The sequence below is a fragment of the Dreissena polymorpha genome, chromosome 10 (genome assembly GCF_020536995.1).
Source record: "Dreissena polymorpha isolate Duluth1 chromosome 10, UMN_Dpol_1.0, whole genome shotgun sequence".
NCBI lineage: Eukaryota > Metazoa > Mollusca > Bivalvia > Myida > Dreissenidae > Dreissena > Dreissena polymorpha.
The window spans coordinates 10,102,583-10,130,547 of record NC_068364.1 but is presented as its reverse complement, the minus strand read 5'-3'; the positions used below and the strand labels follow the sequence as shown (position 1 = coordinate 10,130,547).

General features: G+C 36.1%; 1 protein-coding gene across 3 annotated transcripts in view; it reads left to right on the top strand.

Annotated features, from left to right (window-relative positions):
- Positions 1 to 12,383: 12,383 nt before the first annotated feature.
- Positions 12,384 to 27,965, top strand: part of LOC127847485 (nuclear valosin-containing protein-like) — a 46,058-nt gene continuing 30,476 nt past the window's right edge. Inside the window, exons 1-10 of one of the 3 annotated variants that reach the window (XM_052379447.1) lie at positions 12,384 to 12,531; positions 13,192 to 13,586; positions 16,105 to 16,178; positions 19,151 to 19,200; positions 19,451 to 19,484; positions 22,889 to 22,970; positions 23,853 to 23,946; positions 24,361 to 24,582; positions 25,759 to 25,823; positions 26,078 to 26,212. In XM_052379447.1, the coding sequence (XP_052235407.1) occupies positions 13,203 to 13,586; positions 16,105 to 16,178; positions 19,151 to 19,200; positions 19,451 to 19,484; positions 22,889 to 22,970; positions 23,853 to 23,946; positions 24,361 to 24,582; positions 25,759 to 25,823; positions 26,078 to 26,212 (1,140 nt within the window). In that variant the 5' untranslated portion in view covers positions 12,384 to 12,531; positions 13,192 to 13,202. Of the gene's footprint in view, positions 12,532 to 13,191; positions 13,587 to 16,104; positions 16,179 to 19,150; positions 19,201 to 19,450; positions 19,485 to 22,888; positions 22,971 to 23,852; positions 24,583 to 25,758; positions 25,824 to 26,077; positions 26,213 to 27,965 lie in introns of all 3 variants that reach the window. The other 2 variants (XM_052379445.1, XM_052379446.1) reach the window with 2 other exon arrangements.

Here is a 27,965-nt window from a genome sequence, read left to right as displayed (position 1 = left end):
AACATTAGCGTAAAAGAGAATGTGTTTTTATCCCCTACCAGTTTCACCGGAGGGAACTTGTGGTTTGCGCTCTGAGTCTGTCACACTTTTCTGGATCCTGCGATAACTTTAAAAGTTCTTAATATTTTTTCATGAAACTTGAGACATGCATTGATGGCAATATGGACATAATGCACGTCATTTCATTTTGTTCCTACATCAAAAATTCTGGTTGCTATGGCAACAAATAAACATATAATAAAAATTCTGAAAATGGTGGAGCAGGTAGGAGACCTATATTGCTTGGCATTAGTCTTGTTTTAATTATTATACTGTTATTGTTTTTATTTACAATGAAATACGTACTGATTACGCTGTTCTTTCTAGGTATTATGTACTAACCAAAAATCAATCCACACAATTTCCCAACCACACATCCACACATTTTAGCGTCACTTTTTCTATAAGGAAACCCTAAAAAATCAACAACTTTTAGAATTCATTAAAGGTAAGAACTAAAACAAATAAAGATGAAAAAAATCAACTGTAACTGTAATGATATTTGTCTGGGAAAACGAAGATATGTTGCATCAATCTTAAACTCGTTTGAATATTTGTATTAGGGTGTTTAATTGCCCCTGTTTTTCAGCACAAAGCGATTATCTTGTATACCTATCTCGTAGGTATGATATATCTATTGTATACCGGTAGTTCCCTGTTTTGATCATATATCGTCCAAACTAACATAATAGTGTCATAAACCACGGGTGGCAACCTGATCATTTAAGACAATTTATGATACCAACATGTTTTCTCTTGGTAGTAGAATTGAGCAGTCATCTGGTTGAGTAATTTCTCGCCAAAATACTCAATTGTTGCTCCAATAAGATATATGTACAAATTTAAGTCTATTGTCCATATAATATAATACGAAACTAAATACTGTTTAGATACTAGCCCGTTAAATTGATAAAAATTAAGTGTTTTATAATTATAAAATTAACTTCCATTGAAAGTAATTAGCGGGGACCTGTTAATTAAAACTTGATCATTACTTTTAATGAGTCTATATTTTTGCAATGTACGAACCACATCATTAAAACATGCACTTAGTTTGACCTGCGAGATCACTCATATTAACTAGTAAAAAAGATTCCAATATAGATGAATATAAGATGTACCGGTATACACTTTTCAATTGTCATCATGCTCAGTTTTGTTTTCCAGTTGTATGTTAATATTCATCAATATTGTCACTCGGACAAGGTTACACAAAATTATATGTCAAAGAAAATGACCATTTCGTGTAAGAACTGTCATGTAATTCTCTTTGTAAATTATTTACAGTTTGTTTATGGCTTTGTTGTATGGTTGATTCAATGCACCTCGTACACTTTCGATCGCTCATGAAGAAGTAAACACACTGACATGCCCATAAAATTGATAAATATAATTATATGATTTATTATGCCTTTCGAAGAAGAGGGGGTATATTGCTTTGCTCATGTCGGTCGGTCTGTCGGTCGGTCGGTCCGTCCACCAGGTGGTTGTCAGACGATAACTCGAGAACGCTTGGGCCTAGGATCATGAAACTTCATAGGTACATTGATCATGACTCGCAGATGACCCCTATTGATTTTGAGGTCACTAGGTCAAAGGTCAAGGTCACGGTGACCCGAAATAGTGAAATGTTTTTTTAATGATAACTCAAGAACGCATATGCCTAGGATCAGGAAACTTCATGGCTAGATTGATCATGACTCGAAGATGACCCCTATTGATTTTGAGGTCACTAGGTCAAAGGTCAAGGTTACGGTGACCCGAAATAGTAAAATGGTTTTCGGATGATAACTCAAGAACGCATATGCCAAAGATCATGAAACTTGATAGATAGATTGATCATGACTTGCAGATGACCCCTATTGATTTTGAGGTCACAAGGTCCAAGGTCACGGTGACCCGAAATAGTAAAATGGTGTTCGGATGATAACTCAAGAATGCTTATGGCTAGGATCATGAAACTTCATAGGTACATTGATCATGACTGGCAGATGACCCCTATTGATTTTCAGGTCACTAGGTCAAAGGTCAAGGTCACAGTGACAAAAAACATATTCACACAATGGCTCTCACTACAACAGAGAGCCCATATGGGGGGCATGCATGTTTTACAAACAGCCCTTGTTATTATTGTAATTTAATTTATTTAAGTCTGCAAAAAAACATTTCAGTGTTTACTCTTCAGACCACCTTTACTCTGATGCTAATTACTAAGTCGGTTTTGAACGAAACACTGACAGGAGTGTTAATGTGGTACGATCCATTGATTTGTGGCGAAGTTTGACTTCGAGCTTTTTACCAATCTAGAGACCACATTTGTCATCCAATCTTAATAAAACTTGGTCAGAATGTTTATGTGGACAATATCTAGGCCGAGTTCAAATCTGGGTATACTGTGTCCAATAAAGAGCTCACCAGCTGAAATCCTAGAAAACCTTGTAACCATTTTAGTTGTCACATTCATTACTCAATCTTGATGAAACTATGTCGGACTGTTTATCTTAATAGTAAAGCGTATGTTAGTAAGTGACACAAGAACGCACATTTACTGGTGAACCTGCTTATTCAGGAAATGTGTTAACAAGTGTTTTAACTAACCGCCGTGGTATGACTGAAATATTGCTAAACTTACAAACAATTGCTGAATACAATGAATGCACATGGAACAGTTACATTGAAAACCAAAAAAACAGATACATTAATACCTGACACGTGTTCTGAGTAAGCACTGGCAAGTGATAAAAGATAGATACATATGAGTTGTTTTGTCAATATGGTTTCGATTCAAAATACCAATAAACGCAACAAATGTGTTATATTCAATAACGAGTTTAAGAGAAATATTTTAAATATACTTCAAAATCCAATTTGAAAGGAGCCTTAGATCAAATTCATAATTTCATGATAGCTCATCAATCAACTACTGCAACTTGGCTGAGAATCAGAATCACAAGCTTCGGGTTGTTTGATTCTTTCTTTGAATTAGATCAGCCATAAAAAAAAACTTAACTATATTACATGTGTATATTTGTTGATAAACCTATCTAAAGTTATTGTTTAAAAAAAGTTATATTTGTGTGCATTTTGAGTTGAATCCCAAGCCGGTTGCTGCCATAGTGGATATATGTGTATATTACTATGCCCCCTCCCCAGTAAGTCCGGCATATCGTTTTCCAGGGTTTTTTCAGAGCTTCGAAAGGTACTAAAAATCAGCTATGACTTGTAGATAAAGAGTCGTGTTTCTTTTGGGTCCATTGATTTCGGCGAAGTAACGTACCATGGAATTTTTCGTTTTACAGAGGGTTTTTTACGCAATGAGCTTATGTTTGGTTTGTGAGTCTACTAACATGACTTACAGGTGGAGTATGAGTTTCTTTCCATTCCATTTCTTTTTGGAGAAGTTATGGGCCTTGGACTTAAAAGTTTTCTCTATAATAACCGTTTTCCGTTGTTGTTTTTAATAGGGTTCGCACAGACCTTGAAAAGTGCTTGAAAATCAAGGTTTATCTTGAAAAGTGCTTATAAACGATCGGAGTGCTTAAAAGTGCTTTTTTTCAACCATGGCCTTGAAAATTGCTTAGAAAGTGCTTGAATTTGGCTGGAAAAGTGCTTTAAAATGAAATAACCACAATTAAAAGTGTTAAAAACAGATTCATTATTTCCAAGCTTTCAGATAATTTCACGTCATATCGATCCGATGATATTGATCGCTTCTTCTATCTGACCCACGGCAATTTTCGCGCGCTTTTTATCAAAACAAAGAAATTCATTTATTTCATGTAGAAGTTGTAACCTAAAATAGCTGTACACGATGCGTGCAAACCCTAGGATAGGTGCCCCCCCCCCCCCCGGAGAACTGCCCCCTCGAAGATTTCTCGCTGGGCGAAGAACTGCCCCCTCACTGTTTTTTAATGGGCGGAGAACTGCCCCCTCACTGTTTTTTAGTGGGCGGGGAACTGCCCTCCTGCTGAAAAATAGGGGGGGCGGAGAAGTGCCCTCCTGTCAGAATTGAAGACCCGGAGAAGTGCCCCCTAAATAAAGAAATTGCGCGGCGAGTAAAGTCGATATATAGATCGAGTATTACAATGACAAAACACGCCAATAACTTTCTTGCTAATATGGTTAGAAAGTAAGCGAAATTTATGCAATTAATAAAAGGTATAGAACAGCGGATAATACCTGCATCGGCATCGACGTCGCCATATTGATAATAACGTGATTTTCCCCTTTTTGCTATTAAAAAGTCATCGCGGCTGAATTATTTGATATTTTCCCCGTCAGTAAAATAAACAATTTGTATGCAATTTATTACAACCTTATGCAAGCTGAAAACAATAATTTATTTGTATATTTTCTCCAATAACGGATTTCGACGGTTCAATTTAATAAACCCGTATGCGGCTTTCTTCAAAGGTAACAAGTACTCAACAATTAAAGTCCGCCCGGTCTACCAATTAAAAGATTAAAAGATCGGGGTGCTTATCGTTAACGGTAACACGTTCGCAGCCTGCCTAATTAGCTGCAAATTAAAGCAAACTGAAACCGATTTTGTTTTTGAAAATGCACGACATGCTTTGCTCGAAATGCAAACTGTTTCCGTCAAATGTATAAAATGCAACATAGACTGTCAAATCACTATAACCATTTCATCAATTATGGAGTTCATTAGAAGTCAGAGTGGCACTGTTAAGTTATGATATGGAGGTTTCTCGCACACAAAGAAGAAGGAAACCAAGTCGACGATTCGATAGGAATGTTCTCAGCGACGAAGTGAGAACTGCAAGGGAACTGTCACTTCCGACAATCCAGTAAGTTAATTATTAATAATTATAAATAAACTGTATTAGTATACGAAAAGTTCATAACTTAATGAATCCAAAACGACCCTTTTAGCTATTATAATATTAAAGAATAGTGCATTTATTGCAGTAAGTCATTAATTGAAAATTATTCCATTCAAGTCTAGTGACGCATTGAGTTGCAAACGTATATAAGTATGTACATTTATTCTCATTTAATGTTTAATTTGTTTAGCCATTAATTAATTAATATTTAAAATTAATATAAATACCTCATCGTGGTTGAGCCATGTGTACGAATCAATCCAACTAGATTGGAATGAACGCTGTTCTGGCTTTTCTTCCCGATGAACGCTTAGGAAAAGCAAAATTTCGAGGCTGACTAGGAATGCTCATTTTGAAAATTAAACAATTACGTATATGATATTGTTTCAATGAATTCTAATCAAATAATAACTGTTATTCTTAGAGAACAAACATATTTTCAATCAAATAAATGTTTTTAACGCGTATATTTACTCAAAATTGTTTTAAGTGGCGGTTACCTTTAAATTAAAGCGAACAAATAAAATTAAGAATAGCCTGTCCTTAATCAAAACACCGACAGTGCAATCACGGAAAAGAACAATAAAACGATTAACACGATGACATTTACCCGGGCCCCTGGTTTATGACACCTTACAAGCGATATGGACACATCACTATTGGCAACCTCGGAGCAGACGGAAAGGGGACACATGGCTTCTGCACTGACGGCGCGTGATTACAAAAATACTGGTTTTGGGGAGGCGTTTTGGGGGGATTTTACGCCTTATTTATATAACGATGACTAGCCGAAATATTGGGGAGGCGGCTGCCTCCCCTGCCTCCCCATTATCTACGCCTATGCACAGTGAGATGAACACCGCAGTGAGTGGCGTTTGTTTAAGTACACGGTGCCTGTACGAAGGGTAAAAATACATATTTTCACGTCTTGTCAATGAGTCCGAAGTCGTAGTATTTTTCCAGATGTATGACAGTTCCGATCTGTTTATACTAGCAGGTACTGGATCGGTGCGGGTTTTATAATGTAAGGGAGGTAACTACTACTCATCTGTCGCCAATTGGTCTACTTTGTTGTTTTTTGTATGCATTATGCCATTACGGTGCTGACAAGTTGAAATATGCCAGTGAATAAGTGCATTTTTAAGAAAGGGTTGCTTTTGAAGAACCCATGGGTTATTGACAACGCCAATTCTAAGTATGCAGAACAGATATAGAGATGGCTAGTATGGGGGAATCCGCGTTGTAAAGCCACCAGAAGAGTGAACATTTAAAATACATATAAAATACAAATAACGGGTTTTGTTTTGGTATGTGTAATGCCTTTGGTCAATTACGTTACTATATCATAATGAAATATCTTACTTTTGATTAAAACAGTTGTTACGGTATCAGGGTAGTGCATACTGTTGTAAGTCACAAAGAATGTTAAGCAAGAAGGGACCAATTTAGCGAAAAATGTCAGTATTGGACACTAAAATAATATACATTTTTCAGTATGTCGGACTAAAAAAGTGCTTGAATTTGGTTTTTCCCCTTGAAAAGTGCTTAAAAAGTGCTTGAATTTCATTCAAGAAAATCTGTATGAACCCTGTTAAAAGAAAATTGTCATAAACTGTCATATTTTGAGCTTGATTAAATGAGTCTACCTTCATGACTTACAGATGAATCGTGTATTCCATCCATAGATTGTTGGCAAAATTATGGGTCTTGGACAATTTCCTCTTAAGTACCTTCAGTGCGACTTCAAAGCGCAGTAACGGAAGGGGGCATTGCGTTCACAAAAGCAGGTCTTGTTATAATTAGAAATACCTTATATTACAAAAAATTTATTACAAGAAAACTTGCGTTTAATGTACAACATAACAGAAACTTGTATAAAACCAGACATCGTCCACAGGGCAAGGATGCCCTTACATGTATTTCACTATTGTCTCAAAGTTTACTGATGGCAAATACAAGCTGTTTTACGGTCAAGTTTTACTGGACCTCTAAGTGTGACGTTGACCTTTGAGGTAGGTAGAAGTGTGATACATGCGACGCCTCTTCTCATGTTGGTCATATAGTGGTAAGTTGTTGTATGGCCATGTTTTTACCTTGGACCTCTTAATTAGACATTGTCCTTTTCTTTAGAAAAACAAATGTTACACGAGACGTGCAACATGTTGTCTTATGATGGCTTATAATGGTGCAGAATTTTTTAAATATGCATTAAAATGAAGCATGTCATTTTGCCAAAAGTGTTGCACAATGCATGCGATTAAAAATTGCCCAGCATTCTACAAAAGATGCGATGTATGTGGTAAAGAGGGACATTTTAAGGCTTCAAGATATTGTAGAGGATGTGCAACAACTCGAGGTCATTGGCAGCACAGTGGTGGCACTAGGCCAAGCCGTGGCTATGGTCGTGGTCGAGCTAACGTTCGTGTAGACTACGCAGACGAAGACGATATATCTTATATGTTCGAACAATATACATCCATACATGATGTTTACACAGTACACAATGGCGATGAAACGAGTAACAAAGAGTAGACAATAAACATGAAGGTCAACAACAAACATTTGCGTTCGGAGATAGACAGTGGTGCACAATGCAACGTGCACTCGAGACAAATCGCTGAGAAATTGTGTGCGGAATTCCCAATATTAAAGAGTTGTGCTCGCATAATTTGTGTAAGCAGAACACGGACCAAGGCATTGGAAAAAAAATTAACCATGCGAATACAATAACATGAAGCGCAATTTAACATTCCAAGTGATTGATGGACAAATAAACTTAAATTTGTTGGGCAGTGAAACTAGGCCTCATCATGAGAGTAAACAGTACCCAGATGGAAATAGAGCAACTGATAAAAAAATTCAGTGCTAGAACAGAGGGGGTAATCACGTGATGATCTAAAGGAAGTCAAGATGGCGACGTCCGTGCCGAAACATGTATTTTTCGCAGTTTTATACCCTGTGATCTAGGTGATCAAATTGGTTGTTTGCCATGGGAGTATGACAACAAGATCAATGAGATAGTGACACTTGTTGTACATGCACCTCGTTCAGTTCGAGTAGCTATATGGTGTGAATTGAAAGAGCAGTTAGACCATCTTAAGCGATACATAATAATATTAAAAAAACACAGAGCCGATAGAATGGGCGAAGAGCTGGTGTGCGTGGAAAAAAAGAATGGCTAAGTTCGCATATGTATTGATCCAACTGATTTGAACAAGGCGATCATGCGTGAACACTATCCGATGAACAAAATTGATGAAGTCGGTTGCAACAAAATTGCATGGAAGCTAATATTTCACTACAGTGTGTGCGAACATGGGTTATTTTCAGTTGAAATTAACTGAGAAGAGCTCAAAACTCACAACATTTAATACACCATACAGTCGATACCGATACCTTAGAATGCCAATGGACGTACGATGTTCCAGTGAGAAATAGACAAACATTTTTGAGCAATCAACGGTGTAGAGATCGTTGTTGACGATAATCTGGTCCATGAAAATACCATAGAGGAACATAATTTGAGGCTACGAGCTGTACTGGAAAAAGCAAGAAGATTAATCTAAAACTCAACAAAGAGAAGTGCGTATTATCACAGCCTGAAGTGAGTTACGTTGGTCACAAACTGACAGGAGAGGGGCTCAAACCGACAGAGGAACGCATTTCGACAATAGTAAAAATGAAAGAGCCCGAGAACAAGATTTAATTGATTACTATACTATGAATGCTTTCCTATGTTGCTAAATTATTCCTGGATTGCGTGAACTGAATGCTTCTCTTCGAGACTTAAAAAATAAGTAAAATTGGCATTGGACAAAAAAGCGAAACAATGAAGGACGCGCTGACGTCAGCAGAAGTTTTACGTTACTTTCACGTATCAAAACCGGTTACGTTAACCGTGGACGCATCTACGAGAGGTTTAGGAGCTGCAATAATTCAAAGTAATGGGGTAGTAACATAGGCATCTCGTGCTCTCAAATCAGCAGAACAGAAGTATGCTCAAATAGAAAAAATGTTAGCGGTAGTATTTGGCTGGGAGCGATTTCACAAACTACTGTACTGATCACAGTGGAATCCGATCATAAACCACTTGAAAGCATACTGAAGAAACCCATTTGTACAGCACCATTACGGATACAAAGAATGGTGCTGAAGTTACAGCCATATGAATTCAAGTTGATTCATAAGAAAGGGAAGAAAATGGGTCTTGCAGATTGCCTGAGCAGAATGCCATTAAATGAAGAAGAGAAACAAACAATATATGATGAGCTGACGGTACTCATGGCAGAAACATTTGCATGTACAAATCATGAAAAGATGGCAAATGCAACAGCAGATGAAGGACAGCTAAAGATAGCAAAACAAATAATCATATGAGAAACCAGAAACGCACAATGAATTTCAGGAGGAAGCAAAACCATTTTGGGAATTTAGAGATGAATTGTCAGTGTACACGGGCGTTTTGCACAGAGGTAAGCGTGTCTGCGTTCCAATGAGTCTCAGGTTCGTAGTTTCTTTTCATCGTTCCTCAAAAAGTTGTAGCTCTGTTGCTCTGCTCTCTTTCCTACCATTGAGTAATTAAATGGTTATTAAATTGAATGCGTTTTAATTCCCTTTTATTATTGTTTAATTTGAATTGCAATGATATGAGGTTAAATTTTATTTACACTTAAATGTATCAAGAATATTGCTGGGCCAAGTGTGAGGTTTAGCGCACTAAAACCGGTTTAACCCCCCAATGCTTTGCATTTACCGTTCTAACGCGGTGACCCCAGCTTTATTCTTTTATGTGTTATGTTGTTTTGTATTGTGCTGTTTTGTGCTGTCTTGTACTGTTTTGGCGATTGGTCACTTGCCTTAAATAAAGGACCAACTAATTGTATATAATGAGAATTCAATACTGCTCCAGCAGCTGGAGTTTCACTTCGTTATACATGTACTGAAACAATAAGAGCTATACACGAGTCACATCTTGGAATTGTGAATTGCAAATATTGGCCTGGTATGAATAATAAAATAGAAGATGTAGTACGCAACTACAGTGTATGTTTGACATGCAAAAACACGCCAGCGAAATAGCAAATAATTATGCAACCAGAATTACCATGGAGACTGGTACAGACTTAATTTGGCACAGACTTATTTGAAGTTGATAGTTTTCATTACATGATCATGGCAGATTATTACTCAAACTTCACCGAAGTATCCCCTTTGCAACACGATACAAGAACAAGTACAATAGTGAAACAAATGAAAGCTAACATTGCAAGATATGGCATCATGGACACGCTTTTAAGCGACAACGGTCCACAACTTTCAAGTCAAGATTTCAAACAATTCGTGAATTTATGCAAAATTTTACACGTTACATCAACTTGATCCACTATATCAGCAATCAAACGGTTTGGCTGAGCGAGCCGTTCAAACGGTGAAGCATCTCACAAAGAAATGCTTTGAGACAGGTCATGATATTTACTTGTGCTTGGTAGAATTGCGTAACACTCCGCGAGATGATGAAGTATGTTCGCCGATGCAGAGGCTTATGAGTAGGAGAGCAAGAACCCTCATACCGATATCGAACGGACTGCGGAAACCCCAAGCTGACCAAACAGGAAAGATTGCGTCATTAAATTTGAATGATTATGATGTAAATAGAAATTCTCCTACGGCAGGCACGCAAAGGTAAATGAAGACCTGAAGCCAAATGATGCCGTACGAATCAAAACACCAACAGGATGGAGACCTTCAGAATATGTGCGAAAATCGCCATATCCTCGTTCGCACATCGTTAAGGCTGGCGAAAGTGGACGTGAGTATCGGCGTAACAGGTCTATGCTCATCAAAACCAAAGAGTCCCCAGTGACGGTCAGTGACTCCCCACATGTCATTTAAACATACGATGAAACAATACCAAAATTACCGATGGTTTCCAGAGATTTGCAACAGAACGGTAGATAATTGTCTATGAGCAACAGAGATTTAGCAAGGGAGGACAGGAATTTGCCAACAAACGGAAGAAAGTTGCAAAGAGAGCAGCTACCGGTGCAACACCATTCAGCACAGTAGCAAAACAACGCGATATAACAAATCCATACGCATTCATGACGAGCAGTGAAAACCCCGAGTACGTGGTGAAAGGGGCCCATACTATCATATCCGCGGATATGTTTCATATACGGTATTTAGTCACACGCCACCAAGGTCACAATGTACCAAAAGATTTCCTACACAAATTCAATGTAAAAGCAATAACTTTAACAAAAAATAAAGTCAAACTTTTGCGCGTAGACACCCCCATAACCATACCTTTTCTTAAAGAGCATTCCAAGCCGCAATGCTTTAAACAATAAAAAAGATAGGTAATCCAGTATGTAAGAAAGAACTCATTGCGAATCAGCGGTCACTGTTTTATGGCCATCTTTTTACCGGCATCTCTCAATTCTATACATAGATGGTTACGTCACTACGTCATTGTCACCTCTATACTAGACGCATCACATTTCCCTGGTTTGGGGAATTATGCTTCCGCCAAAGTAGTTCTGCGTAGGAATGAAAATTTAAATGATGAAAGAAAATCGTTTTTTATTGTGTGTTAAAAACGGAATGTTGTTTAAAGAAATGTTATTTAATTATGTTTTAATGTGATATTGAATGTCTATTAAGACTGATAGCGATTATATGGACCCCGTTGGAAATAAGTTTTGTACGATCTTTCGTCAAAACTTTACGGGTTATCCAGTGCACTTTTATATCTATATTTCAATATAATTTAATTTTGACCAATAAGTGTGATAAAGTGTAATAGAATATAAACCACACACACACATATATATATATATATATATATATATATATATATATATATATATATATATATATATATATATATATATATATATATATATATACGTGTTTATATGTGTGTGTATATGTATGTATGTTTGTGTATATATATATATATATATATATATATATATATATATATATACGTGTTTATATGTGTGTGTATATGTATGTATGTTTGTGTATATATATATATATATATATATATATATATATATATATATATATATATATATATATATGTATGTATGTATTATTATCTATGATGGTGACTATCTGTGGTATTTCTGATTTGTTAATAACTGTTCATGTGGATTGTAGTATTATGTTATGTGCACAAATAAAATTATTATTATTATTATCACTTTCACTTTTCACTTGTAAAAGAAGTGCTACCCACAACTCCTTTCGCGATAGTACACAGGTCAGTAAGACCGGTGTGTACACAATGGGCATCTCTCCAGTTGATGATGGTTTCCCGCCAACTGTCAAAGTCTCATGTAGTCTCCAACCTAAAATCAAAACAGTGAATTTGTAGTATGTTTTCCCTACCACATGAACACAGAAATATTCAAAAATAAAGTCATGGCAAGTGCCCGTACAGAGAATTGTGTCTTCAAATAAATGAAGATTTTGTTTTTAGAGGGTATTGAACACCAAAAGTATTTAGTATATTGTAACCTATAATCAAACCCAATTTACATGAGGGAGAAACAGGCATGACATTTTGTGTCAGTGTTTTGCTGCCCATTTTGATAACGATATGTAGTTTTATGCTTCTGTATAAATAAAGATACTTATCAAGGTTAGAACAATTAGGTTTAATTATTGTGTGTTGTTGTTTGACTATTCGTATATCAGCTGTTTCCATTAATTTAAGAACTTGATTCGGATCAGAAATAATTTCGGATATGAAAACACGATCACAATAAACAGAGACGTAGATCTACGTCTCTGCAATAAACGATGATATTCAGCTTTGTTTAACTTATACATATTTAGACTTCCGCGAATATGGGAGAAAATGCTAATAATAATGCTCTTTTAGTCCTCGAAATTACACTATGTTTGCTATATATATACATTTGTCTTAGTTGAGTCGAATAGATGAAACGTTTATTTCAAAGTGAGATATATTTGCTGAAATGTCTCAATGGCGTAGGATCAATATTAAATTGGAAATTGAAATATTTATTTAATTAATTTAAGTCACCTGGTTTTAATAGTCTTAATAATCAGAGTAAATAACTTTTTTTGTAAAGGTATAGAAGCCACTTACATAACCATTACAATGCCTTTAATGACTTAATAATAATTTTTCAAATTAAGTTTAGCATATTATATGTTAATTGTTTCCGGATAACATGGTAAGTACTGGTTACAAACACATACCTTGTAACTACTGTACACAGATCTTCAGGAAATAAAAGTTTCATGTGCTTTTGACTAGTTGTTCATTTTTTAGGCCAAAAAGCTATGGCAAAGAAGAAACGCTTACGACAACAGTTGACAGCAAATAGGGAGACTGTCAACAAAGACGTTAAGACTGTGTCAGGAGGTCTGGCTACACCCATCAAACCTGTGAACATTTTACCACCAGGGCCATTAAAAAAGTCTGAAAACAATGTTCAATCATGTACCAGTGCTGCAAGTGGAACATCAAGAATGGAATACATGAATACATATGATGATGTGTTAAAGGTTCCTCATTCAACTCAACCTGAAACTCCTTCATCTGTTAGCCATGGGAAACCACCTAGCATTGAAGTTATAGATGAAGACATAGAAACCCCACAGCAGACCCAGGTGGTGTTAGGAAAAAGACTCAAGGATCCCAAATTAATTTCAAGAATAATAGAGGTATACATGTAATTTATTGATGTAGCAAGATCTTATTTGCATCAAGATAAACATTTAAATTTGATTAAGACGATAAACCACAAAATCTCTACAAGATACTTGTGATTGTCCCATTCTAATATGTAGACTAGGGGCGATCCTCGTTCAAGGCTACAATAATTTTACAATCTGGCATTTCTTGTTCATATTGTTTTCAGCATTTTACCAGTTGGCATTTCCATCTACAGATTTGCTAACAGTATGCTTCAACCCAGGTTAAGCACCCACAAAATATTTATATTGACTTAAATTGTCATCAAATCTGCAGATGAAACAGCTATTTAAATAAATGAATTAGAGTACCTAGAAAGAAACAAATTTACATACAAGGAGCAACACATTAAAACATGATAATGAAATAACCTGTATGAATGATCCAATTCTGGAAATTATCTCAAAATGTTTTACACAAAATTGCCAATCTAAATTTTGACTCACTGAAAGGTTTTTTGTTTAATTGTCAATTATAGGGTTGTGTCAATAACAAAGTAGTGCACCAATTTTGTCTTGAGACATGTGACATCATCACGTTGGAACTATTGACCTTTATATTACAAATGATATTTTATATGTATAAATGTCATTTGATTGTTAAATTTTCGTTGAAATGATTTCAAAATGTAGTTAAGACTATTTTGCTCAGAATGACAGACAAAGTATTGTCTAATCAATTAATAGATCAAAAAGCTTGTATGAACGCATCTATATAATCAGTTTGTAATCAGAATGTGTATTATATCATAAACTCATGATAACAAGAGACAATTATGTAATCAACATGGCATACAAAGAAGTGCAGTTATACACTGGTTATTGTCTCAACAGCTATGACACTGAAACATAATTACTCAGTGGTAAAACAATATTTATGAGAATTAAACAAAGTAAACTAAACTTGATTTGAGACAGCACATATATTACATTGTTAATGCTTTTTTTTCTATGCGTAAATACGCAAATAAGCCTCTTATCTGGAGATCTGAATACAAGCATAAAAACATTGATAATTTTTTATGTGTTTGCAGCATTTTTTTGTTATATTTAATAATTTGTTATTTTAATGTAATTACATGCCTGTTATCACCTTTTGTTTGATATCAACAAAGATTTATTGCCTTTAAATTGCAGGGGTAAGTTAACAGATAATTTGTGCTAATCTGTTTATGAATTAATGTACTGTACGCCTGTCAATAATTGCAGTTTGTTACCTTAAAGAGTTCAATAAGTGTAACCACACTTAATCAATTAAAAAGCAATTTAGGTCCCAAAATCTTTGGTGGAGACTTTATCAATACTAACAAAGGGGTGTGAGCATTTTATGTTTGTTACCCTATTCAAAATTGGGTTCATGTGATAGGTATACTTGTAAGCTTCATGTTTATATTTATGCCCCCCTTCGAAGAAGAGGGGGTATATTGTTTTGCACATGTCGGTCGGTCCGTCCACCAGATGGTTTCCGGATGATAACTCAAGAACGCTTAGGCCTATAATCATGAAACTTAATAGGTACATTGATTATGACTGGCAGATGACCCCTATTGATTTTCAGGTCACTAGGTCAAAGGTCAAGGTCACTGACCCGTAATAGTAAAATGGTTTCCGGATGATAACTCAAGAATGCTTAGGCCTAGGATCATGAAACTTCATAGGTACATTGATCATGGCTGGCAGATGACCCCTGTTGATTTTCAGGTCACTAGGTTAAAGGTCAAGGTCAGAGTGACTCAACATAGTAAAATGGTTTCCGGATGATAACTCAAGAATGCTTACGCCTAGGATCATGAAACTTCATAGGAACATTGATCATAACTTGCAGATCACCCCTATTGATTTTCAGGTCACTAGATCAGAGGTCAAGGTCACAGTGACTCGAAACAGTAAAATGGTGTCCGGATGATTACTCAAGAATGCTTACGCCTAGGATCATGAAACTTCATAGGTACATTGATCATGACTGACAGATGACCCCTATTGATTTTCAGGTCACTAGGTCAAAGGTCAAGGTCACAGTGACTCGAAATAGTAAAGTGGTTTTCGGATGATAACTCAAGAATGCTTACGCCTAGGATCGTGAAACTTCATTGGTACATTGATCATGACTGGCAGATGACCCCTATTGATTTTCAGGTCACTAGGTCAAAGGTCAAGGTCACAGTGACTCGAAATAGTAAAATGGTTTCCTGATAACTCGAGAATAATTAGGCCTAGGATCATGAAACTTCATAGGTACAACGATCATGACTTGCAGATGACCCCTATTGATTTTCAGGTCACAAGGTCAAAGTTCAAGGTCACAGTGACATAAAACGTATTAACACAATTGCTGCCACTACAACTGACAGCCCATATGGGGGGCATGCATGTTTTACAAACAGCCCTTGTTTCAACATGTGGTGCTGGTTTTGGTATTTATACAAATTAAATCAGTTTCTTAAGAACTTAGATTCTAAAGTCATTACTTTCTTTTCTTTTGATACAGTATCTTGAGAATCGCACAAACAAAAAAGCCATTTCCTTTTGTGCCATGACAGACTATCTTCAAAGCAAGTACCTGTAAGTAGTCGAATATTTTGAACTGCATTAGTTATAGATCATTTTTAACTCACCTGAACACATAGAGTTCATGGGCAGTTATTAGGATACCACAAAGTCATTCGCCATCATAGGTGCAATCCTTGAATAACTTATTTTCCTTAATCCCTTGATCCTACAAAATTTCAGAGGAATTATACCAGAGTAGCACTCTTTCAAAGATGTTCAAATTGTTCCAGCCCATGATATATGAAGGTCACCAGAGCTAAAAAAATATTCGAAAAATTGACAAGTTTTTTAACTAGGTTTTCCGAAGGAAAAAACTGGTTATTAGATTGGCGAATGCGGGCGGGCTGGCTGGCTGGCAGGCTGGCCGGCGGAACAAGCTTGTCCGGGCCATTACTATGTCGTTCATTGTCAGATTTTAAAATCATTTGGCACATTTGTTCACCATCATTGGACGGTGTGTCGCGCGAAATAATTACGTCGATATCTCCAAGGTCAAGGTCACACTTTGAGTTCAAAGGTCAAAAATGGCCATAAATGAGCTTGTCCTGGCCATAACTATGTCATTCATTGTGAGATTTTAAAATCATTTGGCACATTTGTTCACCATCATGGGACGGTGTGTCGCACGAAAGAATCACGTCAATATCTCCAATGTCAAGGTCGCCACGACTAAAAATAGATTTTTTTTTTTTTTAAACTTACAAAGAGGGTTAATTTTGTTTGTTCATTTCAAAAGTTCAGTTTGAGTTTTCTCCCTTTATCAGATTTTTTTTTCACAATGAAAACCTGGTTTTGTGACAATTTTGTCCCTTGTTTTTTTTTTAAATCACAAGAGTCAATACTTAATGTGTAACAACTTCTCGTGGTCCTCTACAAAATGTGTTCAAATTATGGCCTTTGGGTCAAAAGTGGTCTCGCCTCATGTAACACATAATTTATTTTGACTGAGAAATAGCAAAGTGAATACATATATTCTCTGAAACACCAAGACCTAGAGGTGTAATATATGGCATGTGGCATATATGGTGGTCTTCTACCAAGTTTTTCGAATCATGCCCCTAGGTTTAAAACTGGTTATGCCCTGGGGCAATCTTGTTTCCCTTGTAGACATGTTATCAAGTTATATCAACACAGTTCAGAGTGTAAATAATGTCACCATGAAGTAGCATAGGTTTCATTCAGGTGATTGAATTATAACATAATAATTTTAAATTAAAAAACACAATAATATTAAATGATTACAAAAAGGGAAAAAGTAATAATTATATATTATTACAATGTGAACAGAATATATTAAAATTTGAAATATAGCCATCTAGCTGTTTTAACACATTATATATTATTTTTTAGTGCACCATATACAGAAAACAGGTGACTAGGGCCACTATCAATATCTTTATTAGCCATTTGAAATAAAATACATAGTTAAATAAGGTCTACCTTTGAATATTCAGCATAATATTTCAACTGAAATGGACAATTAAATTAAAGAGAATTACTTGTATGTATAAAATCTCTCTTAAACAAAGCCCCAAGGCTTGGTATTTTGTATGGAACATATTATGCTGGTTTTGTACCTAGTTTAAAAAAAATGTCTCTTGGGTCAAAATCCATCATGAGTTTCTTGCTTCCCTTTTTTAGCTGATCTGAGCACATAGGCTGTCTGTCAGTCTGATCAAATTGGCCCTGACCCAGGGGTAACATTTTTCATTTTATAAATATTGTGGAAGCTTTATGAAATTCAAGGCCCAGAGGTTTGTTATTTGGCATGTTACATCTTATAGTGTTCCTCTGCTAAAGTTCAATAATGCCCCTAAAAACTTGCCGCAACCAGGGGTTACATGATTTGCAGATAACTTATAAAATCTTATTCCCTGTAACTGAAAGGATAAGGTGTTCAATATTTGGTATTAGAAATTTTATGGTGAGTTTCTACTTTGTTTAAATCATGCCTATGGGTTCCAAATCCCCTGGTAGGATATAGCAGTTGGACTTTCAGTCCGGCATTTGATTTCCAGAGTTTTTCCTTAATGATTTATGTCATTTTATGATATGTGCTTGATTTTTGGTATGTGAGTCTACCTGCATGAGTTACAAATCAAGTTGATTTTTGGCAAAGTTATGGGCCTTGGACTAAGAAACTCTACCATAACAGCTTTCTAGACTGTTTTGCTTCAAGCTTGCAGATAAAATCTGATTTTGGTGTTGGTAGTCTAGTCATGACTTACAGATCAAGTTTGAGTTTTGTTCCTTCCCATTGATTATTGAAAAAGTTAAGGGTCTTGGACTTAGGAATTTTCTGTAAAATAATACTTTTCCTGAAAAATGATCTGTAATGCTTCGGATACTAACCTTATTTTTGGTGTGTGAGTCTACCTACATGAACTACAGATCAAGTTCGAGTTTTGCTCTGGTTCATTGAATTTTGATGAAGTAACATGCCTTGAACTTAACAGTTTTGTCTTATACAACATTTGTTTGGATTTTTTACAAAACGCTTTAAGGTATTTACTTGAAATTTGGTGTGTCAGTCTACCTACATGACTTTCAAATCAAGGTTCATTTTTTTTTTTACATATGTGGAGTTTTGAGACAAAAGTATAATGAGGGGCCGTATGTGCTCTATGGAAAAATATCTTGTTTCATATGTTCATAGTAACAAATTTAATTTTTAAAGTGTAAAACATCTAGATAAAACTATGTTTACGCAAACATCACAAAATCTGCGCATAACATGTCTCAGGTGAGTGATCTATCGCTCCTAGGTCTTTTTGTAATTTAAACCATTCTTGAAGGTCCTGGTTTACGAGTGATCTATCGCTACTAGGTCTTTTTGTAATTTAAACCATTCTTGAAGGTCCTGGTTTACGAAGTAGTTAAAGGAGTCTGTTAATTAAGTTATACATGATTTAATGTATGAACACCGCAATTTGTATGGTTCAATAAATAAATTATACAATAATAATATATTGATACTGCTTCAGGGAATACAGACGGAAAAAGAGAGCAGCATTCAAGATATATGTTGAGAAAGGTTTGTTCTTTAATAATTACTTGAGCAGTATATATATTCTACTGTGTTAGTCAATGGATACATATGATACATTCATTTTTTGACTATTCTCCATTATTCCATTATATCCACGATTTCTACTTTCAAAAGCAAATTATGGCCAATATGATGTAAATTGTGTTTCAGAATTGTAAGACTGCGTTTTTGTCATAATTTATGCCCAGAAACATGTTTCAGCATACTGTAAAAAGCTGCTTTTTTATGTTTTCAGCCTACTCTATGTGGGCATCAGAGAATCTTGAAAGGTTAGTTTAGGAAGATCAAAGTAGCACTTTCAGACAGCAAAATATTACCTTGTATAACAGAACTTTTTCTGACAACTTTTGCAAATGAATAAAATGTGAGGCATCAACATTTATTGTAAAGTTTAAAAAAAAGAATTTATCGGGCCTCATTTGTATAGAACTTTACATTTGTTATTGGTGATTCAGTATCAGCTGTTTTTAATGTCTTGTGCATAGTTTTTGTAGTATGAATAAAATAATGATGTATGTATGTGTACCTATTCAGGATTTTCCCCCATGGGGTTTGAGCACAGTTGTATCACTTTTACTCAATTTCCATTCCTTGTTGCTACAAGGCTTGAAACAAGCAAAACTCAGCGAAATGACGCAATAGAAATTCATTAAGAGCTAACATCAGCACAATGACACTAGAACATTATTATGCATCTAGCATAAGCCCAATGGCACTCTAGAACATCACTAAGCATCTAACATCAGCCCAATGACACTAGAACATCATTAAGCATCTAACATCAGCCCAATGACACTCTGGAACTTCATTAAGCATCAAACATCAGCCCAATTGCACTCTAGAACTTAATTAAGCATCTAATATCAGCCCAATGACACTAGAACATCATTAAGCATCTAACATCAGCCCAATGACAACATAGAACATCATAAAGCATCTTACATCAGCCTAATGACACTCTTAAACATTATTAAGCATCTAACATCAGCCCAATGACACTCTAGAAGATCATTTAGCAGCTTATATCAGCCCCATTACACTCTAGAACTTTATTAAGTATCTAAAATCAGCCCCATTACACTTTAGAACTTTATTAAGCATCTAACATCAGCCCAATGACACTAGAACAGCATTAAGCATCTTACATCAGCCCAATGACACTCTAGAACATCATTAAGCATCTAACATCAGCCCAATGATACTCTAGAACATCATGAAACATCTAACATCAGCCCAATGACACTAGAACATCATTAAGCATCTAACATCAGCCCAATGATACTCTAGAACATCATGAAACATCTAACATCAGCCCAATGGCACTCTAGAACATCATTATGCATCTAACATCAGCCCAATGCCACTAGAACATCATAAAGAATCTAACATCAGCCCAATGATACTCTAGAACATCATTAAGCATCTAACATCAGCCCAATTGCACTCTAGAACATTATTAAGCATCTTGCATCAGCCCAATGACACTATAACATCATAAAGAATCTTATATCAGCCTAATGACACTCTAGGACATCATTAAGAATCCAGCATCAGCCCAATGACACTAGAACATCATAAAGCATCTTATATCAGCCTAATGACACTCTAGAACATCATTAAGAATCCAGCATCAGCCCAATGACACTAGAACATCATTAAACATCTAACATCAGCCCAATGACACTCTAGAACTTCATTAAGCATCTAACATCAGCTCATTGACACTCAGAACTTCATTAAGCATCTTGCATCAGCCCAATGACACTCTAGAACATCATTAAGCATCTAACATCAGCCCAATGACACTCTAGAACTTCATTAAGCATCTAACATCAGCCCAATGACACTCTAGAACTTTATTAAGCATCTAACATCAGCTCATTGACACTCAGAACTTCATTAAGCATCTTGCATCAACCCAATGACTCTCTAGAACTTCATTAAGCATCTAACATCAGCTCATTGACACTCAGAACATCATTAAGCATCTTGCATCAGCCCAATGACACTCTAGAACATCATTAAGCATTTAACATCAGCCCAATGACACTCTAGAACTTCATTAAGCATCTAACATCAGCCCAATGACACTCTAGAACTTCATTAAGCATCTAACATCAGCTCATTGACACTCAGAACTTCATTAAGCATCTTCCATCAGCCCAATGACACTCTAGAACATCATTAAGCATCTAACATCAGCCCAATGACACTCTAGAACTTCATTAAGCATCTAACATCAGCTCATTGACACTCAGAACTTCATTTAGCATCTAATATCAGCCTAATGACACTCTAGAACATCATTAAGCATCGTACATCAGCCCAATGACACTCTAGAACATCATTTAGCATCTAACATCAGCCCAATGGCACTCTAAAACATCATTTAACATCTATCATCAGCCCAATGACACTAGAACATCATGAAGCATCTTACATCAGCCTTATTACACTAGAACATCATTAAGCAACAAACATCAGCCCAATTACACTCTAGGACATCATTAAGCATCTAACATCAGCCCGATGACACTCTAGAACATCATTAAACATCCAGCATCAGCCCAATGTCACTCGAACATCATTAAGCATCTAACATCAGCCCAATGACACTCTAGAACTTCATTAAGCATCTAACATCAGCCCAATGACACTCTAGAACATCATTAAGCATCTTGCATCAGCCCAATGACAGTAGAACATCATAAAGCATCTTATATCAGCCTAATGACACTCTAGAACATCATTAAACATCCAGCATCAGCCCAATGACACTCTAGAACATCATTTAACATCTAACATCAGCTCAATGACACTCAGAACTTCATTAAGCATCTAATATCAGCCTAATGACACTCTAGAACATCATTAAGCATCTTACATCAGCCCAATGACACTCTAGAACTTCATTAAGCATCTAACATCAGCCCAATGACACTCAAGAACATTATTATTAAAGAGTCTAACCCATGCAATGACACTCTAGAACGTTATTAAGGGTCTTACATCAGCTCAATGTTACTCTAGAATTTCATTTAAGCATCTAACATCAGCCCAATTATACTAGAACATCATTAAGCACCAAACTGGTGCTGACTTAAAGCTCATTCACAGCAGAAGACTTTTAAGGAAGGAATTTTATTTTAAATGCTGTCTTCTTATGCCCCCAAATCGAATGATCGGGTATATTGTTTTTGGCCTGTCTCAATGTATGAGTATGTCACTGTGTGTCCCAAAACTTTAACCAAAACTTAAACATTGGTCATAACTTTTGCAATATGGAAGATAGCAACTTGATATTTGGATTGCATGTGTATCTCATGGAGCTGCACATTTTGAGTGGTGAAAGGTCAAGGTCATCATTCAAGGTCAAAGATCATATATATGGCTTCAAAGCGGAGCATTAGGGGTCATTGTGTTTCTGACAAACACATCTCTTGTTTGTCATGTATTTGCTCTGGTGAAGTATTGTTGATTTTGATTTAGTAGACAGAAAAGTGAAAAGACACATGGCATGGATTGCCACCTACCCTACCCCCCCCCCCTCCCCCTCCCCCTTTATGAAGGTTATTGCCCCTTTGCCTAGGTAAACACATGTACTCATGGATACAGTCCTGCTATTCTTCTACTTGCTACCGTGTGTTGGGTGTATTTATGGTGTCTTTCACAGTGAGAACTCCACGAGTGAATCCGACACGGACATCTGTGACCCTTCAGTAGGGGATGGTCCTGACGTTCTCAAAGAGTACAAGGTAGTCAGCGCTGATTTGGCTTGATTTATACTAGTATAGTCGAGATGACTCAACTTGCGCGGACCAACAAAAAAAGTTCAAACCATCAAAAGTCTAGGCACACAATTTCTAAAATAATATGTTACTTACATTTGCAACAGATTCACATCTCCAGTGTAAGAGTATTCATACTGCCTAAACTCTGTATTACTTCAAGCTCATTAAATGATATGAAACAAATATTTACTAAGTATTTTTATTAATAAATATTTAAAAACATTCGCAAATTCATCAACCAAATATAATATAACTTGATATAAGATCAGCTCTTTTTTACGAAGCACATGTAGTTTGTACGTGTACATGTAAGAAATAGCACTAAGATGCATAACATGCCTACGCATATTTTGCTCAAATTAACAATGATAAAAAGTTTGCAACAGCTGTGACATTAATTATAGTGTTAAATTAATTTATCAACCAAATTCGATTTACATAAGTATGCGACTTAAAAGCCAGTTGGAGTCAAACAAACAAAAGGAGATGTGAAAATTGAGCAGACCCCACATTTCAGCCAAGCGAGTTTGAGCCATCAGCTTTAAACTGTAATAGTAAAATAACTTGTTAGTGATATTACCTAATATAATTATTATCTAAGTTTTAAAGTCTTAAATTTAACCTTAACACGTCTAATACAACAATTCGAAAAAAATAAAATTATAAAGTAACATAGGTTTGATAAACTATTAAATTTAAGAAATGTTTGCCAATTTTTCTTTTTAAACACAAACAAATATGATTCATTTGGAACAAATGGTAATTATTTATATTATCTTGTTCCTGTTGCTTATGAAACACTGTGTTAAACTCATTATTGTTCACTCAACATGACTATATTTACAGGATACAAATGCCATGAACAGCATGATGTCTAACATGTACAAGAGCAGCCCATCGCATTCAGGGGCTAACAACCCTGATGACCGTGGAACCAAACGTAAGCATGAGGAGGACGTGAATGATGGCTCAGATAAAGACATAGAGAAGATTATTTATCCAAGTCCCAATGCTTTAGAACGGAACTTAAGTTCCACGGGATTAGTTGGACCCAGGAGAACTAAGTTTGATAAGTACTTCATTGACAGAAAGGGGGAAAGTTTAGATGAGGGAACTAAGGGAGATAATTTGACACCAGTAACAAGGGAGACAACTATACAAAAGTTTTTAGGAGCTCTGCCATCTCGAACTTCTTACAGTGCTTTTGTGAACTCTAAAAAAGATTCTAGTCGAAAATCAGGTACTCTTTACAGAGTATTCGTTGATAACAAAAATGGATATGATTTCAATCACTCGCACAGTGGGATCACAGATGACAATGTCGGAGTAACTGATGTACCACCTTCCTCTCCAGAACCAGCTGTGAAGCAGGTGGAAAACACCACCAATCAGAACATCCCTGATCCACGAACGGCCAGGAATCAGCCAATAAGAAGTAAAGAAATTCTGACTGAGACACAGATTGCAGATGAAACATTTGACAAAGTGAAATCACTATCAAAGACACCAAAGAAAGTAAGAAAATCTACAAAACCTGACGAAAAGGAAATGGAAGCTGGTAAAAATTCCAAAAAAGGTAAATAATAGAAAGCTAAATATCAATAAAGTTGTAGAAAAAATATTTTCAATAATTATTATCAAATTGTATTTTCCCCTCATCTAAGAAGCTGGACTTATATTTTATTATGCCCCAGTTTGAAGAAGAGGGGGTCTTTTGTTTTGCAAATGTTGGTACGTCTGTCGTTAGGTCCGTCCACCAAATGGTTTCCGGATGATAACTCAAGAACGCTTGGGCCTAGGATCATGAAACTTCATAGGTACATTGATCATGACTGGCAGATGACCCCTATAGATTTTCAGGTCACTAGATAAAAGGTCAAGGTCACAGTGACTCTAAACAGTAAAATGGTTTTTGGATGATAACTCAATAATGCTTAGGCCTAGGATCATGAAACTTCATAGGTACATTGATCATGACTGGCAGATGACCCCTATTGATTTTCAGGTCACTAGGTCAAAGGTCAAGGTCACAGTGACTCTAAACAGTAAAATGGTTTCCGGATGATATCTCAAGAACGCTTAGGCCTAGGATCATGAAACTTCATAGGTACATTGATCATGACTGGCAGATGACCCCTATTGATTTTCAGGTCACTAGGTCAAAGGTCAAGGTCACAGTGACTAAACAGTAAAATGGTTTCCGGATGATAACTCAAGAACCCTTAGGCCTAAGATCATGAAACTTCATAGGTTCATTGATCATGACTGGCAGATGACCCCTATTGATTTTCAGGTCACTAGGTCAAAGGTCTAGGTCACAGTGACCTGAAGCATTAAAATGGTTTCTTAGGTATTAACACAATGGATGCCACTACAACTGACAGCTCATTTGGGGGGCATGCGTGTTTAACAAACAGCCTTTGTTATCATTTATCTGCATCTGTCCTTTGGTTTGTTTGTCAGATGTATGGTCATTCTGTCTGTGTGTAGACAAGCATTATTGAGTAAGAATCATGTTAGTTGGTTTGCTGTATACTTGTGAGGGAAAGCAGACACCTGTCAATGTTGAGGTCAACCAGTCAGAGATCACTGGCACATAGGCTTGTGACATGCAGGTCATGTTCACATGATGTATAGAGAATGCTTTGACCTATTAACATTAGTGTACTGGAGGGAAGGATCATCTCTGTCGTTTTTGTGAAGAAGAGATGGGTGGTGGCATACATGTTTATCATGTGTCTTTATTTTTCAGACATTGAGCTGCAAAAATCCACTGTGACCTTTGCAGACGTTGGTGGCAATGATAAATCTTTGACAGTAAGTTAACGAGTCATTAATTGTTATATGATAGCTGTTAAAGGATCTTATTGTGATGTGATATTTCAATTTGTTACTAAACATATGATGTGAACTTTATGTGTAACACTTTTATATGGTATGAGATCTCTTTGGTGAATTCTGTAATGTGAAATTTTCCATGTGATATCTGTGATGTGATATCTCTTTCTTGATTTATGACATGGGATATTTCTGAAATGATATGTGAGGGGATATTTGTGATGTGATTTCAGGAGATCTGCAAGCTGTTAGTGCACATGCGCCACCCCGAGGTGTACCAGCAGCTGGGTGTGACCCCTCCCCGGGGATTCCTGCTGCACGGGCCCCCTGGCTGTGGCAAGACACTTCTAGCCAATGCCATAGCGGGGGTAGGTAGTGTCATAGTATGGCTGGGTGGTGTGTACAAATAAGAATAGTCTTTTACTTTAGCAGGATTACATCGAAAGCCTAAGGCTTATTGAAACATTATGAAGTCTATTTCCTGGATAGAGCCAGTACTTAGTGTTTATTTGGGATAACTAAAGAACGCTTCCTCAGTGGAGATTGAACCTGTGACCTCCTGGTTGTTAAGCGGACACCATGTCCACTACGCCACAGAGACCTGTAAATATTGACCCTTCCTCAGGGATTCCTGCTGCACTTGCCCTTGGAGTGTGGCAATACACTGCTAACTTATATCATAGCTGGGGTGGAAAGTGTTTCAGAATGATTCTTAAGAATTTAGAATCAGGCTATTTCATGACAAATCTGTTTGGTAACTAGGCAAATTTAAATAGTAAAAAGAAATGTAGTTATGGACCCAACTACCTATTTTTCATTTTAAATTCAGTATATCATGTGGTTTATTAAAGGATACAGTGGTAATTCAAGTTGTACTGCTTTGTTAGCCCTAAATTTATTGTATTGTCTGCTATATATTTGCTGCAATGTTTTACTTTTCTTTACATGCTTTAGAAACGGCAGGGCTATATAAACCATTGATAGTGCAATCCCTGAAAGCATGCTGTAAGTTCTCTCTGAAATACATACAAGACTTATGGTTTGAAATATAAGCTCTCTCTTGAATACATACAAGACATATGGTCCGAAATATAAGCTCTCTCTGGAATACATACAAGACTTATGGTCTGAAATATAAGCTCTCTATGGAATACATACAAGACTTATGGTTTGAAATATAAGCTCTCTCTTGAATACATAAAAGACTTATGGTCTGAAATGTAAGCTCTGTCTGGAATACATACAAGACTTATGGTCTGAAATGTAAGCTCTGTCTGGAATACATACAAGACTTGTGGTCTGAAATGTAAGCTCTGTCTGGAATACATACAAGACTTATGGTCTGAAATGTAAGCTCTGTCTGGAATACATACAAGACTTATGGTCTGAAATATAAGCTCTGTCTGGAAAATATACAAGACTTATGGTCTGAAATGTAAGCTCTGTCTGGAATACATACAAGACTTATGGTCTGAAATATAAGCTCTCTCTGGAATACATACAAGACTTATGGTCTGAAATATAAGCTCTCTCTGTAATGCATACAAGATTATGGTCTGAAATATATACTATCTCTTGAATACATACAAGACTTATGGTCTGAAATGTAAGCTCTGTCTGGAATACATACAAGACTAATGGTCTGAAATATAAGCTCTCTCTCTTGAATACATACAAGACTTATGGTCTGAAATATAAGCTCTCTCTGGTATTCATACAAGACTTATGGTCTGAAATATAAGCTCTCTCTGGAATACATACAAGACTTATGGTCTGAAATATAAGCTCTCTCTGGAATACATACAAGACTTATGGTGTGAAATATAAGCTCTGTCTGGAATACATACAAGACTTATGGTCTGAAATATAAGCTCTCTCTGGAATACATACAAGACTTATGGTCTGAAATATAAGCTCTCTCTGGAATACATACAAGACTTATGGTCTGAAATATAAGCTCTTTCTGGAATACATACAAGACTTATGGTCTGAAATATAAGCTCTCTCTGGAATACATACAAGACTTATGGTCTGAAATATAAGCTCTCTCTGGAATACATACAATATAAAGAAGTGAAACTCCAGCTGCTGGAGCAGTATTGAATTTACAAGACTTATGGT